At 49.1% G+C, this 22,250-nt stretch overlaps 8 protein-coding genes across 8 annotated transcripts; 3 read left to right on the top strand and 5 right to left on the bottom strand.

Annotated features, from left to right (window-relative positions):
* Positions 1–1,068: 1,068 nt before the first annotated feature.
* FPSE_01228 (uncharacterized protein) lies at positions 1,069–2,022 on the bottom strand (the record flags this gene model as incomplete). The annotated part of the gene is made up of 2 exons (XM_009254348.1): positions 1,069–1,654; positions 1,706–2,022. 2 exons carry the CDS (start codon positions 2,020–2,022, stop codon positions 1,069–1,071), a joined length of 903 nt encoding a protein of 300 aa, XP_009252623.1.
* A 1,080-nt stretch (positions 2,023–3,102) lies between these two features.
* FPSE_01229 (uncharacterized protein) lies at positions 3,103–4,830 on the top strand (the record flags this gene model as incomplete). Its single annotated transcript, XM_009254349.1, has 1 exon — positions 3,103–4,830. One exon carries the CDS (start codon positions 3,103–3,105, stop codon positions 4,828–4,830), a length of 1,728 nt encoding a protein of 575 aa, XP_009252624.1.
* A 226-nt stretch (positions 4,831–5,056) lies between these two features.
* Positions 5,057–6,499, bottom strand: FPSE_01230 (uncharacterized protein; the record flags this gene model as incomplete). The annotated part of the gene is made up of 1 exon (XM_009254350.1): positions 5,057–6,499. One exon carries the CDS (start codon positions 6,497–6,499, stop codon positions 5,057–5,059), a length of 1,443 nt encoding a protein of 480 aa, XP_009252625.1.
* A 2,419-nt stretch (positions 6,500–8,918) lies between these two features.
* FPSE_01231 (uncharacterized protein) lies at positions 8,919–9,883 on the bottom strand (the record flags this gene model as incomplete). The annotated part of the gene is made up of 5 exons (XM_009254351.1): positions 8,919–9,019; positions 9,120–9,247; positions 9,349–9,405; positions 9,465–9,488; positions 9,672–9,883. 5 exons carry the CDS (start codon positions 9,881–9,883, stop codon positions 8,919–8,921), a joined length of 522 nt encoding a protein of 173 aa, XP_009252626.1.
* Positions 9,884–11,270: 1,387 nt separating this feature from the next.
* On the top strand, positions 11,271–12,785 carry FPSE_01232 (uncharacterized protein; the record flags this gene model as incomplete). The annotated part of the gene is made up of 1 exon (XM_009254352.1): positions 11,271–12,785. One exon carries the CDS (start codon positions 11,271–11,273, stop codon positions 12,783–12,785), a length of 1,515 nt encoding a protein of 504 aa, XP_009252627.1.
* Positions 12,786–13,889: 1,104 nt separating this feature from the next.
* Positions 13,890–14,991, top strand: FPSE_01233 (uncharacterized protein; the record flags this gene model as incomplete). The annotated part of the gene is made up of 4 exons (XM_009254353.1): positions 13,890–14,053; positions 14,123–14,235; positions 14,303–14,796; positions 14,854–14,991. The coding sequence occupies 4 exons, from the start codon at positions 13,890–13,892 to the stop codon at positions 14,989–14,991; spliced, it is 909 nt and encodes a 302-aa protein (XP_009252628.1).
* Positions 14,992–16,004: 1,013 nt separating this feature from the next.
* On the bottom strand, positions 16,005–17,953 carry FPSE_01234 (uncharacterized protein; the record flags this gene model as incomplete). Its single annotated transcript, XM_009254354.1, has 3 exons — positions 16,005–16,936; positions 16,992–17,608; positions 17,673–17,953. The coding sequence occupies 3 exons, from the start codon at positions 17,951–17,953 to the stop codon at positions 16,005–16,007; spliced, it is 1,830 nt and encodes a 609-aa protein (XP_009252629.1).
* A 1,694-nt stretch (positions 17,954–19,647) lies between these two features.
* On the bottom strand, positions 19,648–20,232 carry FPSE_01235 (uncharacterized protein; the record flags this gene model as incomplete). Its single annotated transcript, XM_009254355.1, has 1 exon — positions 19,648–20,232. One exon carries the CDS (start codon positions 20,230–20,232, stop codon positions 19,648–19,650), a length of 585 nt encoding a protein of 194 aa, XP_009252630.1.
* Positions 20,233–22,250: the final 2,018 nt, after the last annotated feature.

The raw sequence follows: 22,250 nt of genomic DNA on the forward strand, positions 1-22,250 counted from the left end.
CCCCCCCCCGTGCGGTGTCGGTTAGCACTGCCTTTTGTCAGAAATCAAAATATCGGGGCGCAGTTTGCTTCAAAGCATGCTTATTAGTGCAGATGACGTTTCTGATGTCCGGGATCCAAATTGCCGGTATTTTGGGAATGAGAGATGTGACTGCTCACCGGTCTGCCAGGAGCCCTTGTTACCAAAAACTCGGTATTCCCCCACGCTGACAATTGAGGGCCAGACGCCGGCATTCGTTTGTGGAAGCGAAGCAAATAGTATTCGTCGTGGAACTTACGATATTGACGACAATTCACGGCTCCCGGACCGTCTCAAGCGCCCAGCACGGGCTTTGGCTGGGCTGCCAGGGTACGCTATCTCGCCTGAACCTTAGGTAGTTGTGTTCGAGCTTTCAGATCTGCTGGGTGATATACTCAAATCAGACCTTCGCTTGAAGCCCAATGTCTTCCAGCAGCTCTACAATTAATGTTTGATGCATCGGCTCCTTTGTCTGGAGGCAGGCATGTGCACTTGTTTGAGTCAACGTCACAATGGGCTTGTTCCATCAATGTCACTCAACTCCTGCTCGCTCTGAAAGCTTGTTGCAAAACCACATCCCCACTTGATGTCTTTACAGTCCTCAACTTGCATTCATTGCTATAATATTCTCTTATTGTGCACCATCCCCAGTCCTATATCTTGAATTGATTTCTTTTTAGTTCGAGAGAGCCTCCAAGCAGCTTGTACGATGATCTATTTCTTTCGCTAGTCCACTCCGAAATTCGTCCATAATCCTTCAACGGTTCACGCTGGCCGAGCATAAACATTCGCGACAGACAGCAATACAATTTGGACAAGACTGATACAGCACGATCCTCCGAGCCCGTTTACCGCGCCCAACCCTTGTGATATAAAATTCTACAGCTTCGCTTCTGAAAGCACGGTAGCAAGCGCTGGTGGAAACTTTATAACGAGTATCAGTTGAACAACTCACATACCCTTGCCTCGGTTAATCCGGCATGACTGTCATCGCGCATCTGCTTCTTCAAGACAGGCAGAGCCTTGAAAGGATGCACTTGATAAAAATCATCAATTCTTCTTGCGTCGGCGAATCTTTGCTGCAGCCTTGATTGGCTCCATGACCCAGCTTTTGCGAAAGTCGTATGGGTCATCATCTTCAGAAGTGAACCAGACAACCTCATACCCCAAGACGTTGGGGTTATCTGGAAAAGCGAAAGAGGAAATCTTGTCGCTATCTGCGTTACCGATGTAGAAGGTGTTGGATTCCGAAATAATCACCCGATGTCCCTTCTTGAGCACTCCTTTGGTAACACCGTTGTGCCAGGTTTGGATAATCCAGTCCTTGGAGAGCTTTATACGTTTTTCCTCATCGGTGAGAGGGTCATCCCATAGGATGATTGACTTGGTCGGGCACAGAGTTTGGAGCCAATTGAGAAAGTTGTTGAACAATTTGTTGTCGTCTTGAGTGTTCCACATATACGCGACTTCGTCGGCACCAAAGTGATGGAGGGGAGACCCGAAGTATTTGTCAGTGGTGGAAACGAGATCAGCTACCAGGTTGTAGGTTTCTTGTCGTTGCGGTCTAATGTCCAGTTGAGCATCCGGGTTTTTTAGGTCTACTTTGCCAACTACTAGATTCTTTTTCCATTTTCCCCTATCACAATGTTATCAGCGCTAAACTCTAGAACAGGACTTGGAAGCGTACCAAATGTCGCTGTGACCAGGCATATCTGTCTCAGGATAAACAAGGATGCCCAAGCTTTGTGCTTGGGTGACCACCTTGTGAATGTCCTCAGGACTATAGAATTGCGAGGAGCCACTGTATTTTATACTCGCATTTGTTAACCCCCCGTCGGCGGGCCAGAGCATGGGGAAGCTTTCTGCATCATAGATATGCCAATGGAAGACATTGAAGTTGTACTGATGGAGGACGGCTAACAAACTGAGAATGGCTTTGACGGGGAAAAACTTTCGACCCGTGTCGAGCATAAAGCCCCTATGAGGATAAAGAGTGCTGTTCATCTCCTAGCACGATGCTTGGCGATGCTTGGCAGAGGTGGTAGTGAAGGTGGGGGCGAGGTAAGGAGGAAAGAAGTTGGAGGTGAGGCTACAGGCCACAGCTCAATATGTAGAACAAAACGCCAACGTGGAGGCCTTCGACCATTCCGTTTCCGGGTAAATATTGTACTAACGTAAAGGAATGGTGAAATATCCTGATTATTCCGGCTCCGGCTTTACTAAATTTGCTACTAATCATTTCCAGTTAAGGCTGATCACACCTTCCAACGCTTCAGGTGATTACGGATACCTGGTACCTGTCTGGGCTGGCTCTGTATCAGACTAGAGTCTGATGGTGTGTTGGGATTCCTAAAGTCTAACATCGACTTACACATGGATGGTTTTTTTTATATATATCGAGGCGGGCGGACGGATGGACGGACGGGTGCATTATTATAAGGCAGCCTGCCTTTCAAAGGTGGAGCCTTAAGGAAGCCTACGTCAAGCGCGAAACTGAGTTGATAAAAATGGATCATACCAGTAGGCAATCAACATCGCGAAGGAGCTGTCGATGTTGCTTGTCCTTCCTCCACCAGAGGAACGAGTTTGTGATCCGTCACCGTCACCGCCGCCGCCGTCGTTGCCGTCATGTTCGGTCTCACAGAGCAGCCAACAGGCAGGCTCCTATCTACGATCACATGATCGTCAGAAGCACGGTTAATCGCCAATCTGGCATTGTCATCCATGTCGGGGTCTGATATTGTCACACAGCAACGACCGTCCTCTCTCCCAGCATCATTTTTCACCAGTGACGCGCTCACAGCTTCGCTCAGTGGAACTTCATCGTGAAGCAAGTCACGCCTCGTTTTGAATCGGCCTCCGCTGCTCTGCCTATAACTCAACAAGCCTTTACCAACAACCGTTTGGCCAGTCCCCTTGCATCCGGAATTGAAACCCCTCATCTGCGAACCGACTGTTCATGTCGGGCAGCATCCAAGACATTGTGCACTTCTTACTACCTCTTTGGTGTACAACACTGCGGTCCGTTGACTTCGAGCTGTATCCTACTGGTTTTCTGCGTCAAGCACGACGCCAGCCCATATCATGGAGTTGAGCCAGGAATCTGTTCATGATGTTATCCACCCCACTGCAGCTTACTCAGATCTTTCACCGAACCATGGTATGGAATCTATGATGCGGGACGATCAGCCAGTTGACTGGCAAGACTCGGTCCTGAATCCAAAGAATCGCATTGACAGCCTCAGCCCGCTGGAGCGGCCTCACTGGAGGATCGATGGCTGTACTGCCTTCGGAAGCCAGTTCTACGCCGTGCCTTCTTTTATCGATTCTATGCCCCCGTTACGGGTGGATGTTTTTATCCCCGAGCCTTCGAAACTCTCGCCTGAACTTCGACACGCTCTTGACGTTGATGTGGCATTTCATACCACGAGTGCGAGGCGTATTGCGAACCTCGGCATCACTCAGCATGTACTCCGCATCTTGCAATATTGGACATCGTGCCAAGAGGATCCTGTTGGCATCTTCAAAATGATTCCTTATGGCTCCAGAATTGTGCTCAAAAACATGCCCAAGAATGTCGCTGATGCGGAGATCACTATCGCCCCAACTCATTATCTTGAACGTCAGCTTTGGTCTGTATCTTCGCTTCAGGCTGCTTGGGGGAGTGATGTCGAACTGCCTCCCACGGTCGATCTCGATAACGTGGTATACGTCTCACAGCTGCACGACAGTGTATGCCTTGTGGAGATCGAAGGCAAGACGTGGATTTTCAAAGCCCTCACCAGTTACACCAAGTACCTTTATCACGAGCTAAGGCAGCTTCTTACCATCCCACAACACCCGAACATTGTTTCTCGACCAGTCCACCTTGTCACGAAGCAATGTGGCTTTGGTGGGAAAGTGGCCGTTGTCGGGTTCACGCTTGAGTACCATATACATGGCAGTCTACGCGATCTGATCCCGTTTCTCAAACTTCACGGCATGGTGTCGTTGGCCGATGAGACCAAATGGTCCATTCAACTCGCATCGGCATTGGTGCACCTTCGTGCGACTACTGATGTGTTCTACCCTGATCTCAGACTGGACAACATCGTGCTTTCAGCTTCCCGGGACGCCATAATGGTTGACTTTGAGCAGCGCGGTGTCTGGTGTGAGTTTGCCGCCCCTGAGGTCAACGCACTCGAATATGTGAGGCTTCTTGCGATCGATGAGGAGATTCCTACAGAAGTCAGCGAAAAGTACTCGAACCTCTTGTCCGAAATGCTTCCAGACTGGGAGGCGATGGGTGATAGGGAGGAGTACAAATGGCCTTCTCAAGGCTACAACGTTCCATGGTCTTGCCTCACTCCAAAGGAACAGGAGGCATGCGAGGTGTATATGCTTGGCCGAGTATTGTGGTGCATCTTTGAAGGGAATAGCGCTCCCCAAAGAGCTGCAGTCTGGCTGTCATACAGATGGGAGCCGCTGGTCGAGTTTCCAGGATACACGAAAACTCCTGGAGCCATACAGCGGCTGATCAACAAGTGCACGCGTGGAAGGCGGTCTGGTCTTAGTAGGTGGATCGTCAGGGAAAGGAACCAACTCGTGCTCCGCGAACTTGAGAAAACAGGACTCTCCACCCCTGAAGATGTACAACAGACTGCGAAGACTTGGTGGTCGGCAGAGATTGACGCATCAGAGGAGTGGCTGAGACAGAGAATCGAAGGTATGAAGAGGGGTGACTGGAAAGAGAATTTCTACGACCGACCGAGTCTGAAGGAGGTTCTTGCGGAACTTGAGGCTTTTCGTGACGAATCTGGATTCAAGTTTTGACAGGGTTTAGCTGCAATTGGGGCTTCTCATTCCACTAAAAGCCGGCTGAAGAGTTTGTGTAGGCCACAAGATTGGTCGACAGAGGCTTCTACCAAGCTTAAGCAGTCTACAAATATGGTTTAGTCAAGTCATCACTTTGTTTGTTTCACGGCAGTTTTCATAGCATGTATTATTCTTCGCCAAATAGCATCGCTTAGTACATTAATATCCACTCATTCCATTGTCCTCATCTAGTCCTCCTTGTCTTCCTGCCACCCATTTGCGCTTGACCAGATCGCTTCAACCCAGAACCCGTGCTCGATGTTCTTAGTCGCCTTAGCATTGCCCTGAATCGCTGTACATAACCTGCAGGTGCACCATATATCTCAATCTTGTCGAGAATTTCTTCGAGATTGTGCAAAAACTGGCTCGCGGCCTCTGGGATCAGATTCAGTACGTTGAGGATGAAATCTTGGTCGCGGTCGCCAATAAGACGTAGGTAAAGATTGCGATCGATGCGGGCAACCGTCCCAGAGCCTTCGTCTTTGTTATGAGACACCACTGAACTCAAGATGTGTACGAGGCTGCGAGCTGCAGACAAGGCCTCATGTGTAGAAAGAGGCTTTTCCCGTGTGTATATCTCGTGGCGCATACGACGGACGCAGCCAAGGATATGAGAAGCTACCCAAGGTACATCGTGAGGAGTTTCGACGTCTGAGGAAGGAGTTTCAGTGTCGAGATCTCGCAATACGCGGTCAATGCGTTGTGTGAGCTTATGAAACGGATCTTTGATCAAATCTCGTGAGCGTGAGATGGAGCGGAAGTAGTGGAAGAAATGGTGATTGTCCAGAAGCATGCGAAAGATGGTTTGTTCGAGGTCATGGCGCTTGATGATGTTCTTTCCCAGAGATATCCGATCGAAGATGTCCGGACGAAACTGTTTTGGGTCCATATCGTAGACGGAGGAGAGTATTTCTCGAGCTTCTTTGGCCCGGAAAGTATCTGGTTCGTTGTCGTACTCTGAGTCTGGAGTGACAAGGTGAGAGTGAAGCCCTTCCGCAAGCACGTCGAGATGATACTTGGAGATGTTCTGGAAAGGATCCCCAATCGCTTCGGCGTATCCTTGTGGGTTCATCTTGAGAGGTTTGCTGATGTCCTCGTCATACAAGGTCTGTTTGACGATCTGATCTAGGAGCCACAGGGTATGCCGGCAGGGCTGTTCAATGTCTGAACACGAGCAACTCATTTTTGAAGTCCCGTCTTCTGGAGCGCGGATCCGGACTGAACGGGTGACAAGCTCTGTCATCTGAAACGCATAAGTGTTATCAATACGACGACACTTTTCCAACACAATCCTTGGAGGTTCCCTAAAGGTTTCGCGGATGGTGGACTGGGTGGTATCCGGGAGGTGGTCGACGAGGTATGTTAGCTTGGTTGGAGATTGAATGGTGGAGGCTTCATTCTCGTCACTATCGGAACTATCGTCGTCAAAATCAGAGCTGTCTGAGTCCGTTTCCGATTCTGATGACGATGATTCATCGTGGTGAAGCTGTTCTGAGTCATGGGCGAAGGACTGTTGCCTTGCCCGAGAATAGGTTTCTGAAGACATATTCTCAAGAGATAGTCTGCTGAAGCAAGATGAAGGAGAAGTCATTGGCTTGAGAAGAAGCTTCAATGTTGTGATGATCATTTCGAGGATATCAGAAGAGGTCCTGATATAGTTTTATATTGTACAACACGGCTGGAGCCTCACAGCTAACTTGGGTCCTACACTTGGACACTCAATAAGAGTGAGATAGACCCTGGCTGCGGCCACACATGGTCAGTGATGAGCCTCACGGCCGGGACGAGCGATATAGGAGGGGCCCAAGGCATCATAGCTAATGTGAGGCAGGTACAAGAATGTTTCGAAGATCAAAAACAAAATCGCAGATATTCTGACTGGGGTGATGGGTTGCCATGAGGTGCCCCCCAGCTGTGGCTGTGAGATCCAATGTGGTATGTGTGGTGCATATCATAGCAGTCATACCCACTTGACAGGTAAGTAGAATATGGGGTTGGAGGATCTACGGAGTCCCCTTTATTACTCCGTACATGAATGAAACTGCAGTTTATTAGTGTTCCTCGGGTATTTTGGTGAATGGTGATCGCAATGATTCTCCCGTTCAAGACATCCCCACAGGTACGGAGGGAGTGCTGGAAGCAATTACTAACCTTCAATGTCGAGACAAAGATTCAGCAATTGACTGACTCTACAGTCCCAGCAAAATCAGGCTAAATTGTTTCAGTAAAATATTCACGTTGGTTCACTTTATTCATATCAAAGCCTACTGTTCACACAGCCACAAGCCCACCGTCTGGCGGCTAATAGAACCACTCACAGGTAACCACGGCTGATACCATGCGACCTCATGAGCGACCCGACATGGATGAGCCATAGATTGTATACTACCCAACTAAAATCGCCTGTAGTATTTCCACTACTTGGTCTCGGCTGATGCGGCTGGGGAAACAAACCATTTGCGGGGACCTATTTTATAATATCTGTCGCCTGGCAAGGCATTTTCTAAGCGACACTCAACCTCGAGAGCTCAGCTTGACTGATACTGATGATGGTGATGAAGGGAAGACCGAGGCTGTAAGATGCGGTCTGTCTGTCTTTGAGCGGCCGTGTCTATGTTTGCTTGTCTATGATGCGTCATGATGCGATGTTTGCTAGGGACCAGATTGTGACGATGGGAAATCAGGAATAGCGACATCGGTCGTTGACCATGGTTATGCTGAGCAAGGCTGTATCTGTGTCATACCGAGTCCAAGTTTTGTGCCTCTTATGATGCCGATACATGGGTTGATAACGTAGCAGAGCAGTATAATTATAGAAATCACCCGTGTTGTCGATATCGATTGTTCATTATGTCCCCCAGCATTTGTTTGGTACCAATGCCTCCCTCCATCTTGGCCATTGCACGCCGTTGGCCCTAAAGACAGTATCGATCGATCCGATAAGTCAACTTACGGCACTTTTATGTATTATCCCTAACCGTGTGCCTGCCATCAACCCATGTGGTTGTTGGCGGTGTTCTCCGAAATCAAGATATCAGGTCTTGGATATAAAACTGTGCCGGATTGCGGTGTCAGACCGATGCATCGAGGCGTAGAACGCACTTCTATTGTGTCCGTGTTACTCATTACTTGACTACAGAAAAAAAGAAGAAAACTGTACGCGATGCAACGTGACGACGGGGTATGTTGTTGGTCCAACTGATGATGTGGTCATGCACAGGAAGTGACATCCGACTGCCGTGAGTCTGACAGATACCTTGGCCGTAAGGAGAACTAAAATCCTCAGAGTCAAACTGTTTCTTGCACGTCGTAGAATCAAATTGACTTCATTCTAGGTTGCTATGCTTATCGGTTCCCCTCTCCAATGACATTATCAGATTTCTTAGCATGCTATGCGCAACGTCAAAGCCCAAAGGAAAGTGGAAAGTCAGAGTCTTGATATACATCACACATCTGTATGGTCTGTTGCCCATCAAAGCAGACGGCAAAGGTGAACGAGGGGGGTTGGCTTCTCGTGGCCAAGACTTCCGGGTGGAAAGTAAAAAAATAACAAACAAACAGAAAACGCAATAAAAGCTATCCACAGGCAGCAACGTCATCAAAGCCTATCCCAGGCTCTATGTTTAAAAAAGCAGTTTGTGACTGGTCGTATCGCCACGTGCTGAATCAACCTTGAAATTTCCCCAGTGCACCTAATTCCGAAAACCGTAAAAGGAGGTGTTTGCGTGTCAAGCGAGTCCGAACCAATGATAAACCACCTCAGAGCTGATGCGTGTATTGGGCTCCTGCTCTAGAGCCCCTCCAAGAAGTGATGTGATAAGAGTGTTGATACATCATGCACAGGTCAGTGCAGGTCGAAGTCCGTCATCAAAGCGGACGACTCGGGGGGATGCGTGGCTCTTGGTGGCTGCTCTCTTGGTCGGGGTTCGGCCTTTTCGGAGGATCGTCTTCGGATCGGGCGACGGAGATTTAGGAGAAGACGAAGACCGGCCTGCAGACGAGGAAGTCGACTTCCTAGGCAGGCTATCCACAGACCGGTCGGATTGTCAATCGATACCATGCTGCTGCTTGAGCTGAGCTAAAGATTCGCGGCGGGCTTCGAGGTCCTCTTTTGACTTGGCCATCTTGTCGGGCTGGTGGTATAGAACTGGAGAATCAGGTTAGTACAACTCTAGATCTAACATGGCGTCTTGCCCCCTGCTGATGTGATACAAAAGCATCAGCCGGGGCAGACAAGGACGACATACCGACGAGGTATCGATTTTGGAAGTTGAAGCCGTTGAGCTTATCGCAGGCCTGCTTCGCGTCGGTTACGTCTTCATAGACAACGAATGCGGTTCCCTTAGTGTTGTTGGCGATACCCTGTCGAACCTGGCTGCACAGACCGTCAGTATAAATTTCGTCAAGCGCATCTCGACATAGTGTGCAAATATCGTCCTCGTTGAGCAATCGTCGAGTGTCGGGGCAGGTGCATACCGAATAGGGCCGAATTTTCCAAAGAGATCGAACAACTCTTCTGGAGTGACGTTGTAACTATCGGTTTCGATTAGTCTGGAACCGGGCGCAAATCTCGATGGCTGATCCTGGCATACCTCAAGTTCTTTACGAACAGAGCTCTGCAGAAAAGTTAGCGAAATGCATTGATATATGTGTCCTCAAAAGACCAATCTAGTTCAGGCCAGGAAATGCGACGGGCCACGAATAGGGCGCAAGACTTTAAAATTGATTCGCGGCAGTTTGTACTTTGCGTAGAGTACAAGTATTGCACGGGCGGATGCGTGTAAGTGGCAGCGACTTACCGATTGACTTCTGGGGCTAATTTACCGCCGCGACTACTCATCTCTTGGATGATGTTCGATGTTGTTGATATTGGTTCAGTAGGAACGGAGAGGGCGCGGTGGGCGGTATTACGGGACGGAGAGAGAGATAGAATTGAGCGGAGCGGAGACGGGAGGACGGCAACGACCTGGAAGGCGAGATATGTGCACGTGACCTTGCAGTTGGACCACATATCGGGAAGAACAAGGGTATGATTGGTCAGCGGAAGCTGGCGTGATCTAAGGCGGATGGGCGGACAGCAACGGACAGCGTCACTTGACAAATGTGGCACTGTATTAACGTTCGATAATAATGGTGGGTGAAGAGAAGAGACAACGAGTGTTGTATTGGAGATGATTGCTGTCTGTATATAATTTGCTGGCATTATTGCGACTTTGCGCGTTTGCACACTGACTACCAAATACATCCTGTTTCTCTCTCCATCACGCGACCAACCAGACACCTCTATCCCGTCACCGCATCTGTTTGCACTCAAGTCAGGTTGAAGAGTACAGCCTACAGAGCAATCTGGGGCTACATGAGGCTTACTGTGGTCAAGCAAGTCAAGGCAGATAAGACTAGGCACTATGCAAGTGCACCGCGAGCCGTGGAGTCGCGTACCCGCTGATAGAGAAACTGACGGCACTTTCAAGCCGAGGCCTTGACACAGTTGGTAGGCTTGAAGAAAAGGCCCTGCAGAGGTTGGCTTCTAGCGTCTTTGCGTGCTTCAGGTATCACTGCAGCAGCATACAACCCGGTCACTCGGACACGTGGAGGGTGAGCTTTCAGGGATCAAGTCAACAAAAACGTCAGTCAACAAAGGGTCCAGGTTAGCTAAATGCGCAATCGCATGAAAACTGATACCTTAAGCACGATTCATTAGGCAAGTGCTCAGCAAGTGGATGGGCTTCACAATTATTCCCTCTTCATTCGCTATCAAACAATCATGAACTTTTTGTTATTTGCAAAACGCTTTATCCTCTGAATCTCGGTTCACCCGTCCGCCAATTTTATTCTCGTAAATAGGACCCATTGGTCATTCTCCACAACCGCCCCGGTTTGTCAATTACTGACTCGGCGATTGCGGACAGGGACTCACAATGAGTCTTTGGAAAAAGCCGAACGGATAATGCGAAAAGTCGCCAATATTGTAGACAGTTGGATACACTGTAGTATTAAGTCTGCCAAAACCTAAGCGAAATAGGTCTCAGGTTAGCACTGAAGAATAGGTTCTCAGGGGATGTATGGCAAGGTTAGTAGGCAGCTTTCCCATGTCTATCACTCTAGGCAGAACTTGGACGGAACTGCCGTGGAGTGAGAGCGTGAATTTCAATTACAGTATGAGCTTTACCAACTTGAGCTCGCCTAACATTATTCCCTTCTGCTTGGTTTCACATACTCGAGGAAGCGCCAACTTATCATCATCACGGTATTGAACCATGTTATTCATCCACCCTGGACATTTTGAACCATTTCTCAACATCACCCAACAACCCTCCGACAACGGCTTGTACTCGAGTAAGAGATACCAATCTCATGGACTCACGAGGCGTAGTCTGATCGGCACGACTGTCTCCACAATGTCGCGCTTCGGTCGCGACGTCCTCTCCGTATTTGATGTCGCTTCAAGTGACCAGGATTTCCTCGCCGACGTCATCGAATCCAGTCGGACCCAAGCAACAGCCGAGCTTGAGAAGCTTCGCCAGGAAAGTTTGTTAGCAGGCGCTCAAGATTGGCATTATCTTATGCAATGCGCCATCTCTATGCGACGAACTTGCCGATACGACAGATACAGCACAGAAGCGCAAGATGTTCTTGCATATGTACGGTGCGTACTGGACGGACGGGTTCTTCCGTCAGACTCGGGCTCAGGCTCGGAGCCATGGAATATGACCGATAGGCTTATCGCCCGAGCAAAAGAGCTTGAGGGCGACCCCGAGATCCAACCACCACAAATCCCCGGAAATATCGACAACCAGCGGCTCTTGCTGCGGCCTAGGCCGGAGGCTTTCTCAAACACGAGGAGTATCTTCAAAACTTCACCTTACTGGTCTGACCAACCTCAGAAGAAGGTTCCAAATGAGAGCCGCAAGTGGAGTCTTACACCCTATTCGACTTTTGGATTATCGCAAATACATACCCCGTTAGAAGCACAAAATGATACTCTTCAAGACTCAAGTCTTGGTGGCCTCGCTGTTGAGCAGGGTTCCCCGCAAGGAGTCACCATGAGCGATAAGGATAACACCCCAAGCGTCAAGCCCAACAGTGTCATCTCACCCTACTTTACAGACACCTCGGTTTCTGCTGCAAAGACGTTAGTAGTGCAAAAGCGACCACCGCGGGGGACAGTGCCTTCTGTCCCTTTCGCGCCCCTCACATCGCCGGATTTTGGCCTCGTTCAGGAGAAAGTTGCACGTGAGCCATTCTGGCTACTCATTGCTGTGTCGTTCCTTATAAAAACCAAGGGTATACACGCTGTTCCCCTGTTCTTTAAGTTCAAACAGCGATTTCCCACTCCAGCTGATGTCGCTTATGAGTCGAATACGAAGCCAATTGTTGAAATGATACGTCACCTTGGACTTGCAAACCACCGTGTGGCTTTGATACAAAAATATGCTCGAGGATTCTTAGATGATCCGCCAGCTGCTGGGAAACTGTTCAGGGTGAAAAAGTATGATTGTAGGGATGTTGAATTTCCATCTGCTTCTGGAGACTGTGTATCGTCCCAAGATAAAGGCGACAATCAAGATTTGGAAGCCTGGGAGATTGGACATCTCACACAAGGCAAGTATGCAATAGACAGTTGGCGCATCTTTTGTCGAGACGAGTTACTCGGCCGAGCAGAAGACTGGAAGGGAAAGGGTAGAGATCCTGAGTTTCAGCCCGAATGGATGAGGGTGAGACCTGATGATAAGGAACTCAGGGCATATCTGAGATGGATGTGGATGAAAGAGGGTTGGGAATGGGACCCGATCACAGGTGATCGTGCTGTGTTGAGAGAAGAGATGCGTAATGCTGTTAATGAAGGAAGAGTTGAGTATGATGATAGAGGCGGGTTGAAGCTGAAGGATGGCCCAATTGATCCATCGCTGTGACAGGATTGACGGTTCAGGGAGTAGTTATTACGAAGCAAGAAGCCTACTGGTTTACACTTTAGGAGTATTCACTGTACGAGCAAATACGATAGACTTGTTTGGAATATAGCCCAAGACAGTATAATGATTCTGAAAATAGAGATAGAAACCGAGAGTTCTATGTAGCTTGTTAGGCCCTAGTTGTCCTGAGGAGGAAGCTAATGTGATGGTCTGCGCCACTGAGGTAGTGTCCATTGTAAGAGTTTCCATTCTTGGATCGCCTAGTTCCCGGCCCTAACCCAAGTGGTGATGGGGAGAAAGGGATGTCTGGGGCCCTGGTCAGAGGTTGAGCCCGTGTTTACCATGTACTTTTGTACCTACCTATCTCGTCTTTTGATGATCTGACTGGCCTCGGCTTGATGAAAGGTCGAGGCTCGGATCATCTGCAGAGAATAACAAGGCTGTTAAGCAGATAATAGACCCCAAGGTACAGATTGGTACCCTGGACATGTAAATCCCCCTCGATTCGGCAGTAGTTACAGGTATCGGCACCTAGCAAGGCCCTGGCACAAATAGGAAGAAAGGGTGGGAGAGCTAAAAAGTGGGACGACACAAAGCTCCATCACGGGATCTCTAAAGGACACCGTTGTACGATCAGGGAGGGCCTCGCTACCTCTGTTACTGTACCTATTAGGTAGATCCTTTTCTTTACTCGTCTGAGGTCATCGTCTCCAATTGAATCACAAAGGACAGCTCGCCTCGACGCCTCGTTCTTGTCTGTCTCTCCTTGCCCTTTTTATCTTATCCTCGTTCTTTTTTTTACTCCTCCTCTTATCTTGTCTAGGTCGTTTGTAGAGCTTCTCAATCACCGTTTGCTACCACCTATCGTCTTTTGGTCGAGTCCAATCAAACAAACGCCCTCTCGTTTCGGCTCAAACTCCCGAAAGCTTCACCCACCAGCTCGCCTGTTTGACGTCTCTGCTCTTTTCTCCTCCTCTTCACGACAGCCACTCATCGGCGACTTCTTCTCCTCAACATTGTCGTGCTTTCTCATCTTCATCATCTAGTCAGCAGGTCTGCACGTGAAACAAGCTTCCTTCGAAACCGAACCTCAACGCTACAGCAATGTCCAACCGATTCAACTCTGGCTACGGCCTCGGTGGCCCCGCGCCCTACGGCGGATCCCAGACTGCTGAACCTCAGCAGGGTGAGGGCTTTCTCGAGCAGATTCGACCCTATACCAGCAAGATTGAGGATGCGCTCGACACCATCAGCGAGCCTGTCAAGCCGTGAGTCGAGCGACGTTCTTTGCAAGCGCGTTTGGAGCTCTGAGAGCTGACCTTTGTCCTTGTTGACAGCTATCTCCCTGCCATTGGCCGTTTCCTGATCGTCGTTACCTTCTTCGAAGATGCTCTCCGTATCGTCACTCAATGGTCCGATCAGCTGCTTTACCTGAAGGACTACCGCCACAGTAAGATGCGCCTCTGTCCCGAGAAGCGGGAAAGGCTGGTTAGGGAGTTCTAGCTAACATTTGACAGTTCCTTCCGGCATTACCCACCTGTTCCTTCTTGTCAACATCATTGCCATGTTCTCTTGCTCCACTCTGGTCATCATCCGAAAGCACTCCGACTACGCCGTCGCCGGTCTCATGGGCGTTGTCGTCACTCAGGCTCTTGGCTACGGTCTCATCTTCGATCTCAACTTCTTCCTCCGAAACCTGTCTGTCATCGGTGGCCTGGTCATGGTCCTGTCTGATTCGTGGGTTCGCAAGACTCAGGTCTTTGCAGGTCTTCCCCAGATCGACGAGAAGGATCGCAAGATGTACTTCCAGCTGGCTGGCCGTGTCCTTCTGATCTTCCTCTTCATCGGATTTGTCTTCAGTGGCGAGTGGTCGCTCTGGCGCGTCATTGTCTCGTCTCTTGGCGGCATCTCCTGCGTCATGGTTGTCGTTGGATTCAAGGCCAAGTACAGCGCCACTCTGCTCGTTGTCATTCTGAGCATCTTCAACTTGTTGGTCAACAACTTCTGGACTGTAAGTTACGATTCGCGACAGGTGTATCTACCAAAAACAAGCTAACGAAGTACCTAGCTCCACGAGCACCACCCCCACAAGGACTTTGCCAAGTACGACTTCTTCCAGATCCTGTCCATCGTCGGTGGACTCCTGCTCCTCGTCAACAGCGGCCCAGGCCAGTTCAGCATTGACGAGAAGAAGAAGGTCTACTAAGCCCGCGACCAAGGCAAGCGCGCTACGTCCAGTAAAGGATGGGCATCGAGGTGTCCGGCGTTGGCAGGGCATTTTCTATTTACAATTTTGGGAAAGGATAACGATCCGAAGAAAAGTTACGCTCGAGCTGAAATGGCAGCGGAACGAGTTAAGTTACATATGGTGGCTGGGGTAGCAGCACCGGGATTGATATGATCTGATGGTATTAAAATCTGCTTTCGCAGCACATTGACGGCAATGAATACATGGATGATCTTAAACATTTGTTGATATGGCGGACAACTTGGGCATGTGTAACTGTCTTCTAGACCTGTTCTGCTTAATTGGCATCTATATATGCGATACGAATGCTGGAGAGCATACGTCTGGTTAGTGTAGGCTATCCCGATGGGGTTCAGTTGGTTATGTCTATATAACGATCAACGTGGAATGCGAACGAAAGTCACGCCCGTTTGAACAACATGGTTTGCAGCGATTGGTGATGTCAGTAATTTCTTTTGTACTGTGACAACCAACCAACATTGGATACGGTTACCGTTCAAGCTAGTATAAACGCTGGCGGGCTCTTTGAGCGTTTGAAGCATGTCTAGGAGGCTAGTCTGGTGGGTGGCAGAAAGTTAACCTCTAGGCTGAAGTATGGTAACGAATAACCTAAAGGTCCAATTTAAATGGCATACATAAACTGACTAATTTCGCCTTTCATGCTTCCGGCTGCCAACTTCTCTAATACCTCGAGGGAGGCTATTGACATTGGCTTGGCTTGTACCGTAGCCTGTACGGGAATAAACTCGCATATAGATAAGGCATTGTGTCTATTCCTTGATGTCACTAGTAAGGAGATGCGTCATTGTGAATCGAATCTCGCGTGCATTGCTTTTCACCAATATACCACTATCTAATTATTTACCAATATACGTAATATCCTGTCCTCGCACTTTTTGACGCAGTGATGATTGCCGCCCAACTACAACATGAAGTTGGATATACTGATGTTGAAACCACCGTTGGGCCGTTTAGAGGACAAGACCCTTGGTCTGCTTGAGCTTCTTGACATCAATGTTCCTCAGCATGGGAACCCAAATAAAGAACAAAGAAGCAATTCCAACGCCCGCAGCAAGCATTCTGACTTGGGCAAAGCCGTACGACTCCTGAATAGCAAGTCTAGCAGGACTGTCGACGGGGTATGCAAGCTGGTTCACAATGCTTCCCGCAATAAGAGTTGCATTGGCCACCTCGGATTCCGGGAGTCTCTTGATGAGTTGAGGAATAAAAGTGTTTGTCCAGATGGCACCTGAGATAGCGCCTCCAACAGCACCACCGACACCTCCAGCAACATATAGCGTAGCAAGCGCAGCAGCGACATATTGGTGTGCAACAGCAGCCAGGACGGCGAGCTGCATAACCAAGATAAAGACCGCACCACCAATGGAGATGAAAATCTCACACATAATGATATATCCAACGTACTGGTTGGGGGCACGGAAATGGATCATGAGGCCGAGAGCGAAGATGTAGATGGGGACAGCGAAGTAGAAGGTCCACTTGTAGAAGCCGGTCTTTCGAATGAGGAAGCCGACAATGAAGAGAAGCACACCAGAAACGACCTGGAAAGTCGAGTTGACGTATCCAGCCTCAGCAGGACCGAGGTTGACGACGACCTGCAGGAAGGACGTAAAGAAGTAGTTCCAGGTGTAGTAGGAGACTTGGTAAGTCAGATCGATCATGCAGGCAGCGACGACGGATCGATCGAGAAGGAAACGGCCCTGGAGGAAGGGGACAGGGGCAAGCCAGTACTCCCAAACACCGAAAAAGACGAGGGTGCAGAAGCCGACAATGATCATGGCGATGATGTAGCCAGTGCTCCAGCCGTTGGGAGCGTGGCCCGCGAGGTTGAATGGGAGAAGGAAGACAACGAGGCCTCCACCGAAGAGGAAGATTCCGATAACTGTATTATTGTCAGTATTCGAGATATCACTGAAGATCAAATGCAAGGTGATTACCATCAAACTCGTTGAAAGCCCACCAGACGCTACCAAAAAAGCCACGGCTTCGAGTGGTCTTGGTCACTGTGCCGTTCTTGAAAGCCTTGCGCAGGTTGACCTTGAGGACAAGGAAAAGAGGGATCGTGACACAGGGCAGAACAAGTGCAATCCAGCCGAAACCCCATCGCCAGTTCTTGACATCGATGACAAAAGCAGCAGCGGCCTTGGAACCAGCAAAAGCAGTGATCATGTAAGGAGAAGAAGTAAAGGCAAAGGCCAAGCCTCGGTTCCTAAGGTTGGAGGCGTCGGCAGCGAGCACACCCACGGCATAGATCATGCCTCCCCAGCCGACAGAGTAAAATACCTGAGCAGCGCAAAAGGTGGCGAGGTTCTGGGAAACGGCCATGAGAATGAGACCAAGAGTGGCAAAGCCGCTCATGAGCAGGAAACCTTCGGCGCGGCCCCAGACATCGAGAGCCTTGGCCATGGGGATATAGCAAGCTGCGGTCATGGCGTCTGATACGATGGGGATGGTTGTCATGAGGGAATGGGCCCTCCACTCGCTGGTGACATAAGGGACCAGCACGAGATAGAAGGAGCCGCGGAAACCGCTGATGAGGAACAGAGTCCAGATCCTGTCGATAGTTGTTAGCGTTTCCGGTGTGGAACGGTACTTTGTCTTGAGGGCCGCAAACTTACAGACACAGAAGAGCGGCCAGAGACCCCTTACCCCAAGTGAGGGTGATGGCCTGGATCTCCTTGACACCATTCTGAACGTCCTCACTAGGAACATCAGAGTCGTTGCCCTTGTCATCAGGGTTGATAGTACCAGCAGTGGCCTCCTTGTCGTGGTCAGGACTAACTTCGCTGACGATCTCAGGAGTCTCATGGATCTCCTTCTCGTGAGGAGCCAGTGTCCCGGCAACATGGGTGTTATCCTCACGGGCGAGACCCTCGCGGATCTTTGTCAAGGCTGACATTGTTGCTGTTGAGCTCGCCACTGATACTAACAGGTAGTGCAGTGGTATGTGATTGAGGCTGCAACACACTCGGGACAGTAAAGTTGAGAGTAACTAAGAACCGAGAAGGGGAGTCTGGGATGGAGAGGGAGCTGCAGCATTCCTTATGTAGTGCAATGTAACCCTGACATGGCATGGGCAGATAACCAGCTACCGGACGAGGAATACAACCGTTCAAAGTAAAGCTCTACTTTTACCATGTGTTGGTTCTGTTCTAACTCGGATGTGTCCCTCTTCTCGGGAAACCCCCTGCAAACTGCCCATTGTTTGTGCTTTGCACTCGGAGTTGGGCGGGACAGAACTTCACCTTCACGTCAAGCCAAGGAGCTATAGGAAGGATAGTGTCTTGGGGCTGAATCTGAACTGATGAGTTCAGTTGGTCTTTTCCTCAATGGGACGGTCCCCATAACGGTTCTACCAACAGGGACGTTAAACCAGAGGCGACATCAGATTATCAGTGGCAAAGGAGTGGGGGGAAGAGCAAAGTTACCCGAGATCGGAAGGCCAGGGGAGGGAGGAAGTGACGATTTTTTTTTATATCTAATCTGATTGATGGATAAGATCCAACTGTCAACAGCTTCATCTACCATGTCGTGCCAAGGGGTCTCATCCAAAGCTAAACCACCGCCGAAATAACTCTGCTATAGCCTGGTACCAACAGCAACGCAACATTACACTGGATGCGGGTCTATAGCATTTCAACAACGAAAGAAATGGACTCAGACGAAACTTGTTGACGTTGCTGGTTGCAATGCCTGCCATCTGATTACGGGACCCTGGCAAGTCTAGCCACATTTTTGGCGGCTTGGCATAGGCTTGGGATCATCCGAGCCCACTGTAACTAGCAGAAGCTGCATATTATAGAACATGCCTTATCCTTACCTGAACTAATAAGATGATGCTTTGAGAAAAGTATGCTTCAGGTTTGTGCTTCCTGTATGTACAAGAAGGAAATCCACTCTTGGCGCGGAATATTGTCTTGGGCACCCGTGACAAAGTTTAGGTTGTGGTATCAACGGGCTTATAACATGACCAGGTTCTACGGGTTAAGGCAATAAAATCCTCCGGAAGTATAGACTAATTAGGAAGTTTCACTCGCGTCAAGCGATTAATTCCGAGTGACTGAATCAGAAGTTGTACTTCGGTCCATCGGGTTTACACTTCATAGAGCAAGGGACTTGAGCCGAGCGATAATCGAGCAGAATGTCTCGGTTCGTTTCCAATTCTGTCACACGGAATATGCCGATTTTTATTACTGCCGCTAAACTGCATGTTCTTTTGCCAATGCTGAATGTTGCATGCGTGCGCGATATAACACACTTGTTCCATAATCATGCGTCCTTCTCTGCAGGCCGATATGGATTCTCATCCACCACCTGATACAACATGCCCACCAAGTTCCAGATGATCGGTAGATTCATAAGTACAATGAACTCGATTCTATTTCTGCGTTAATATACTTATTCTTAGAAATCCACAATGCAGTCGAAAATCATTCAATTGAAGTCATACATAGACCAACACCATAGTACATGTCTATTTGAAATTGATGCCAGAGTAAAACAGAATGAAGAGAATTTGCAATGCCAGGACGCTCAAGTATTCATTTTGGTGTTGTTTAGATGTTTTACTATTTCGTGATTCTCACACACAGACTATGCCGCGCATACTTGTTGCGATGACCACTCGTCCCTTGTGACCCGGTATTCCACTTCACCCTCCTCAATGCCAGGAGGAGGAGTGTCGTACTTGTTGTAAAATGTTCGGACGTGCTTAAGGCCAATCTTTTCCATGATGACCCGCGAGCCCTGGTTCACAGCCATGGTCTCGCCAAACACTTCCTCCACGTTGAGGTCTTCCAGGCCATGCTTCACCACCGCTCGGGAACCCTCCTTTGCGTAACCCTGACCCCAAAACTTGGGAAGGATCCTCAGACCGAACTCGACACGCTTCTTGTTGACCTCGGGGGGAGTATCGTTGCTCTGGCTGGGTGCCAGTATCCACCAGCCCACGAAGTTCTCGCCTGCGAACCCAGCCCAGCATCCAAGCCCGGATCCGAATGAGGCTGTTTCGAGCAGCAGCTTGTGTACGATGGCGGAATCATCGGCCGAGAGTGGCTTGCCGTAGCCAATATACTTCATCACTTGGGGGTCTGAGTCCAGTTGGTAGATGTAGTCTCCGTGTTCGGGTCCGAGAGGCCGTAGCTCGAGACGGTCGGTGCGGAGTGTGGCTTGACTCATGGTTGGTATCGTATCGTATCAACTCAGCTTGATTCTTGTGGCGGTTTTAGGTAAGTGGATAGTAATTTGGGGCAATTCTTGCTGTGTATATTGAGGGTTGTATACAATGGGCACTGATTTAGATATCTACAGACAAGATCTCCTCCAAGACACTTGCGTGCTTCACCCACTCTTATATATGTAATACCAAGAGATCCGAAAAAAGGCCTAGGATCCTGCTTAAACTCTGAATGGAACAAACAGAGTCACATATCATAACAGCCGTGAAACGTTGCTGATCAACGGGGGTCTTTGCTTGGTCTGCGACAGCAAAAGGAGCCAGTGACGCCCGTGCTAAGATGCTGCTTGCTGAAACACGACAAGATCAGCATCTTGGCATCTTCTAATCTCTTACTCAGAAGTGAACGGCAGTGGGCACAGAAGGTCATAGACAGCAAAAGAGTGTCAGTTCTCCTCTTGGTTGCCAAGATTGCCGCACCTGTTATGGTGTACAGTAGACTTGATAAGTGGACGTGAAATAAGCATAGTATTAAGCTTTCTACTTTAATTGTGCTAAATTGCGACTCTGTATATTGACTGACATCCAATCAAGTCGTCTTGCTTCATCATCCTAGATTGGGTATTCTTGGTGGAATGATTTCTCCTGACTTCCCAGGGGTACTATGGTTGCCTTGGGTCCCACAACAACAGGGGAGGTTCGTTTTGGTCCATGCGCATTTGCATATCTATGCAAATATCCATTTGTATCCTTCCTGACACCTAAATGAGATCTTATCTGATCTGCTTTTGTCTCAGAAGAAGAAATGGGTTTACACACAAACTCAAAAGCTTCAGTTTCCACTGAACAACAATCCTCATTCCTTTCCCCGCTGTATTGACGAAGGAATAAGCATAAAAGCGCCTCTCGGGCCATTGGACTCTATCTACTGCCCGAATATCAGTCTCTTTGCTCCGATAGGACAAAATACTCTACATAAGGCACTCTTCCCGATGCAACTCCACCATGCCTCCATAGCTGCGGCTTTTATCAGGGATTGTTTGCACTAAACGATACCCCTGTCGTGACGATTGGTCTTTTGATTCCACAAGGACCAAACACACCAGAATCACAGTCGAATGGCCTCGATATACCTGACTTTTCCGAAGCAAAGAAGCTGCTCGGGGCTCCCTGATCGCCAAGACGATGTACCGAGTTTCGAATATAGTTAAACAAACGACGATCACACCCGATACTCGGCGGTTCTTTCACGTTCCCTTGTACATGCCTGCCCGTTCAGTTAGCGCCACATCACATCGCATCCATCTTATCAATCACCTCATCTTATCTGATCCTAAACCATCTTCCGTCTAATCCGACATTTTCTTGGTATTGCCGATCCCTGTACACCGGCTTCTCAGCTTCTCTCTGAGGTTTTTGAGTTTGCCAGACAAGCCCGTCCATGCCCGCTTTATCCACAAATTACCTTGATTAGAAGAATCGTTCGTATGCTCAGGCCGCCCACGACGAACAAAGTGTCTGAAGGAGCCCCCCATGAAGGATGAAGATTTTTCCAACTTACGAGACATCCTCGCCTCCACTCCACTTTGTGATCCAAGGGTCCTTTGCTTCGAACCATGGTCGTGACCCCTCCGGTTGGCTGTTCACGAGACACGGCAAATTGTCCTCTGGTCGTTTGGTGGACCTTTGTCAGTTTCTCCATTCACTTAGAGACACCGTTCAGGAATGTGGGAGACTTGCGGGAACTGGATACCATGCAATGCAACCCTGGATTGCATCAAAGCTCGAGCATGTACGTACTCCGTAATGCAACTTCTGATGTACTAGTCAACCGAGACATGCGTGCACACATGTATCGATCATGAGCTTCCCTGATCGACAATAGCATTTGCAGGGTCGTCTTGGCTCAGGGCACTCCTATATCGGCTATTTGATCGAAATTTTGCATGACGTTGGCTGTCGAAAGTGCCCCCTGTTCCTTCTGTCTATTATTGTAATTTGTTTGCCAGACCGGAAGGTT

The sequence above is a fragment of the Fusarium pseudograminearum genome, chromosome 1, assembly GCF_000303195.2.
Source record: "Fusarium pseudograminearum CS3096 chromosome 1, whole genome shotgun sequence".
In the NCBI taxonomy this organism is placed as follows: domain Eukaryota; kingdom Fungi; phylum Ascomycota; class Sordariomycetes; order Hypocreales; family Nectriaceae; genus Fusarium; species Fusarium pseudograminearum.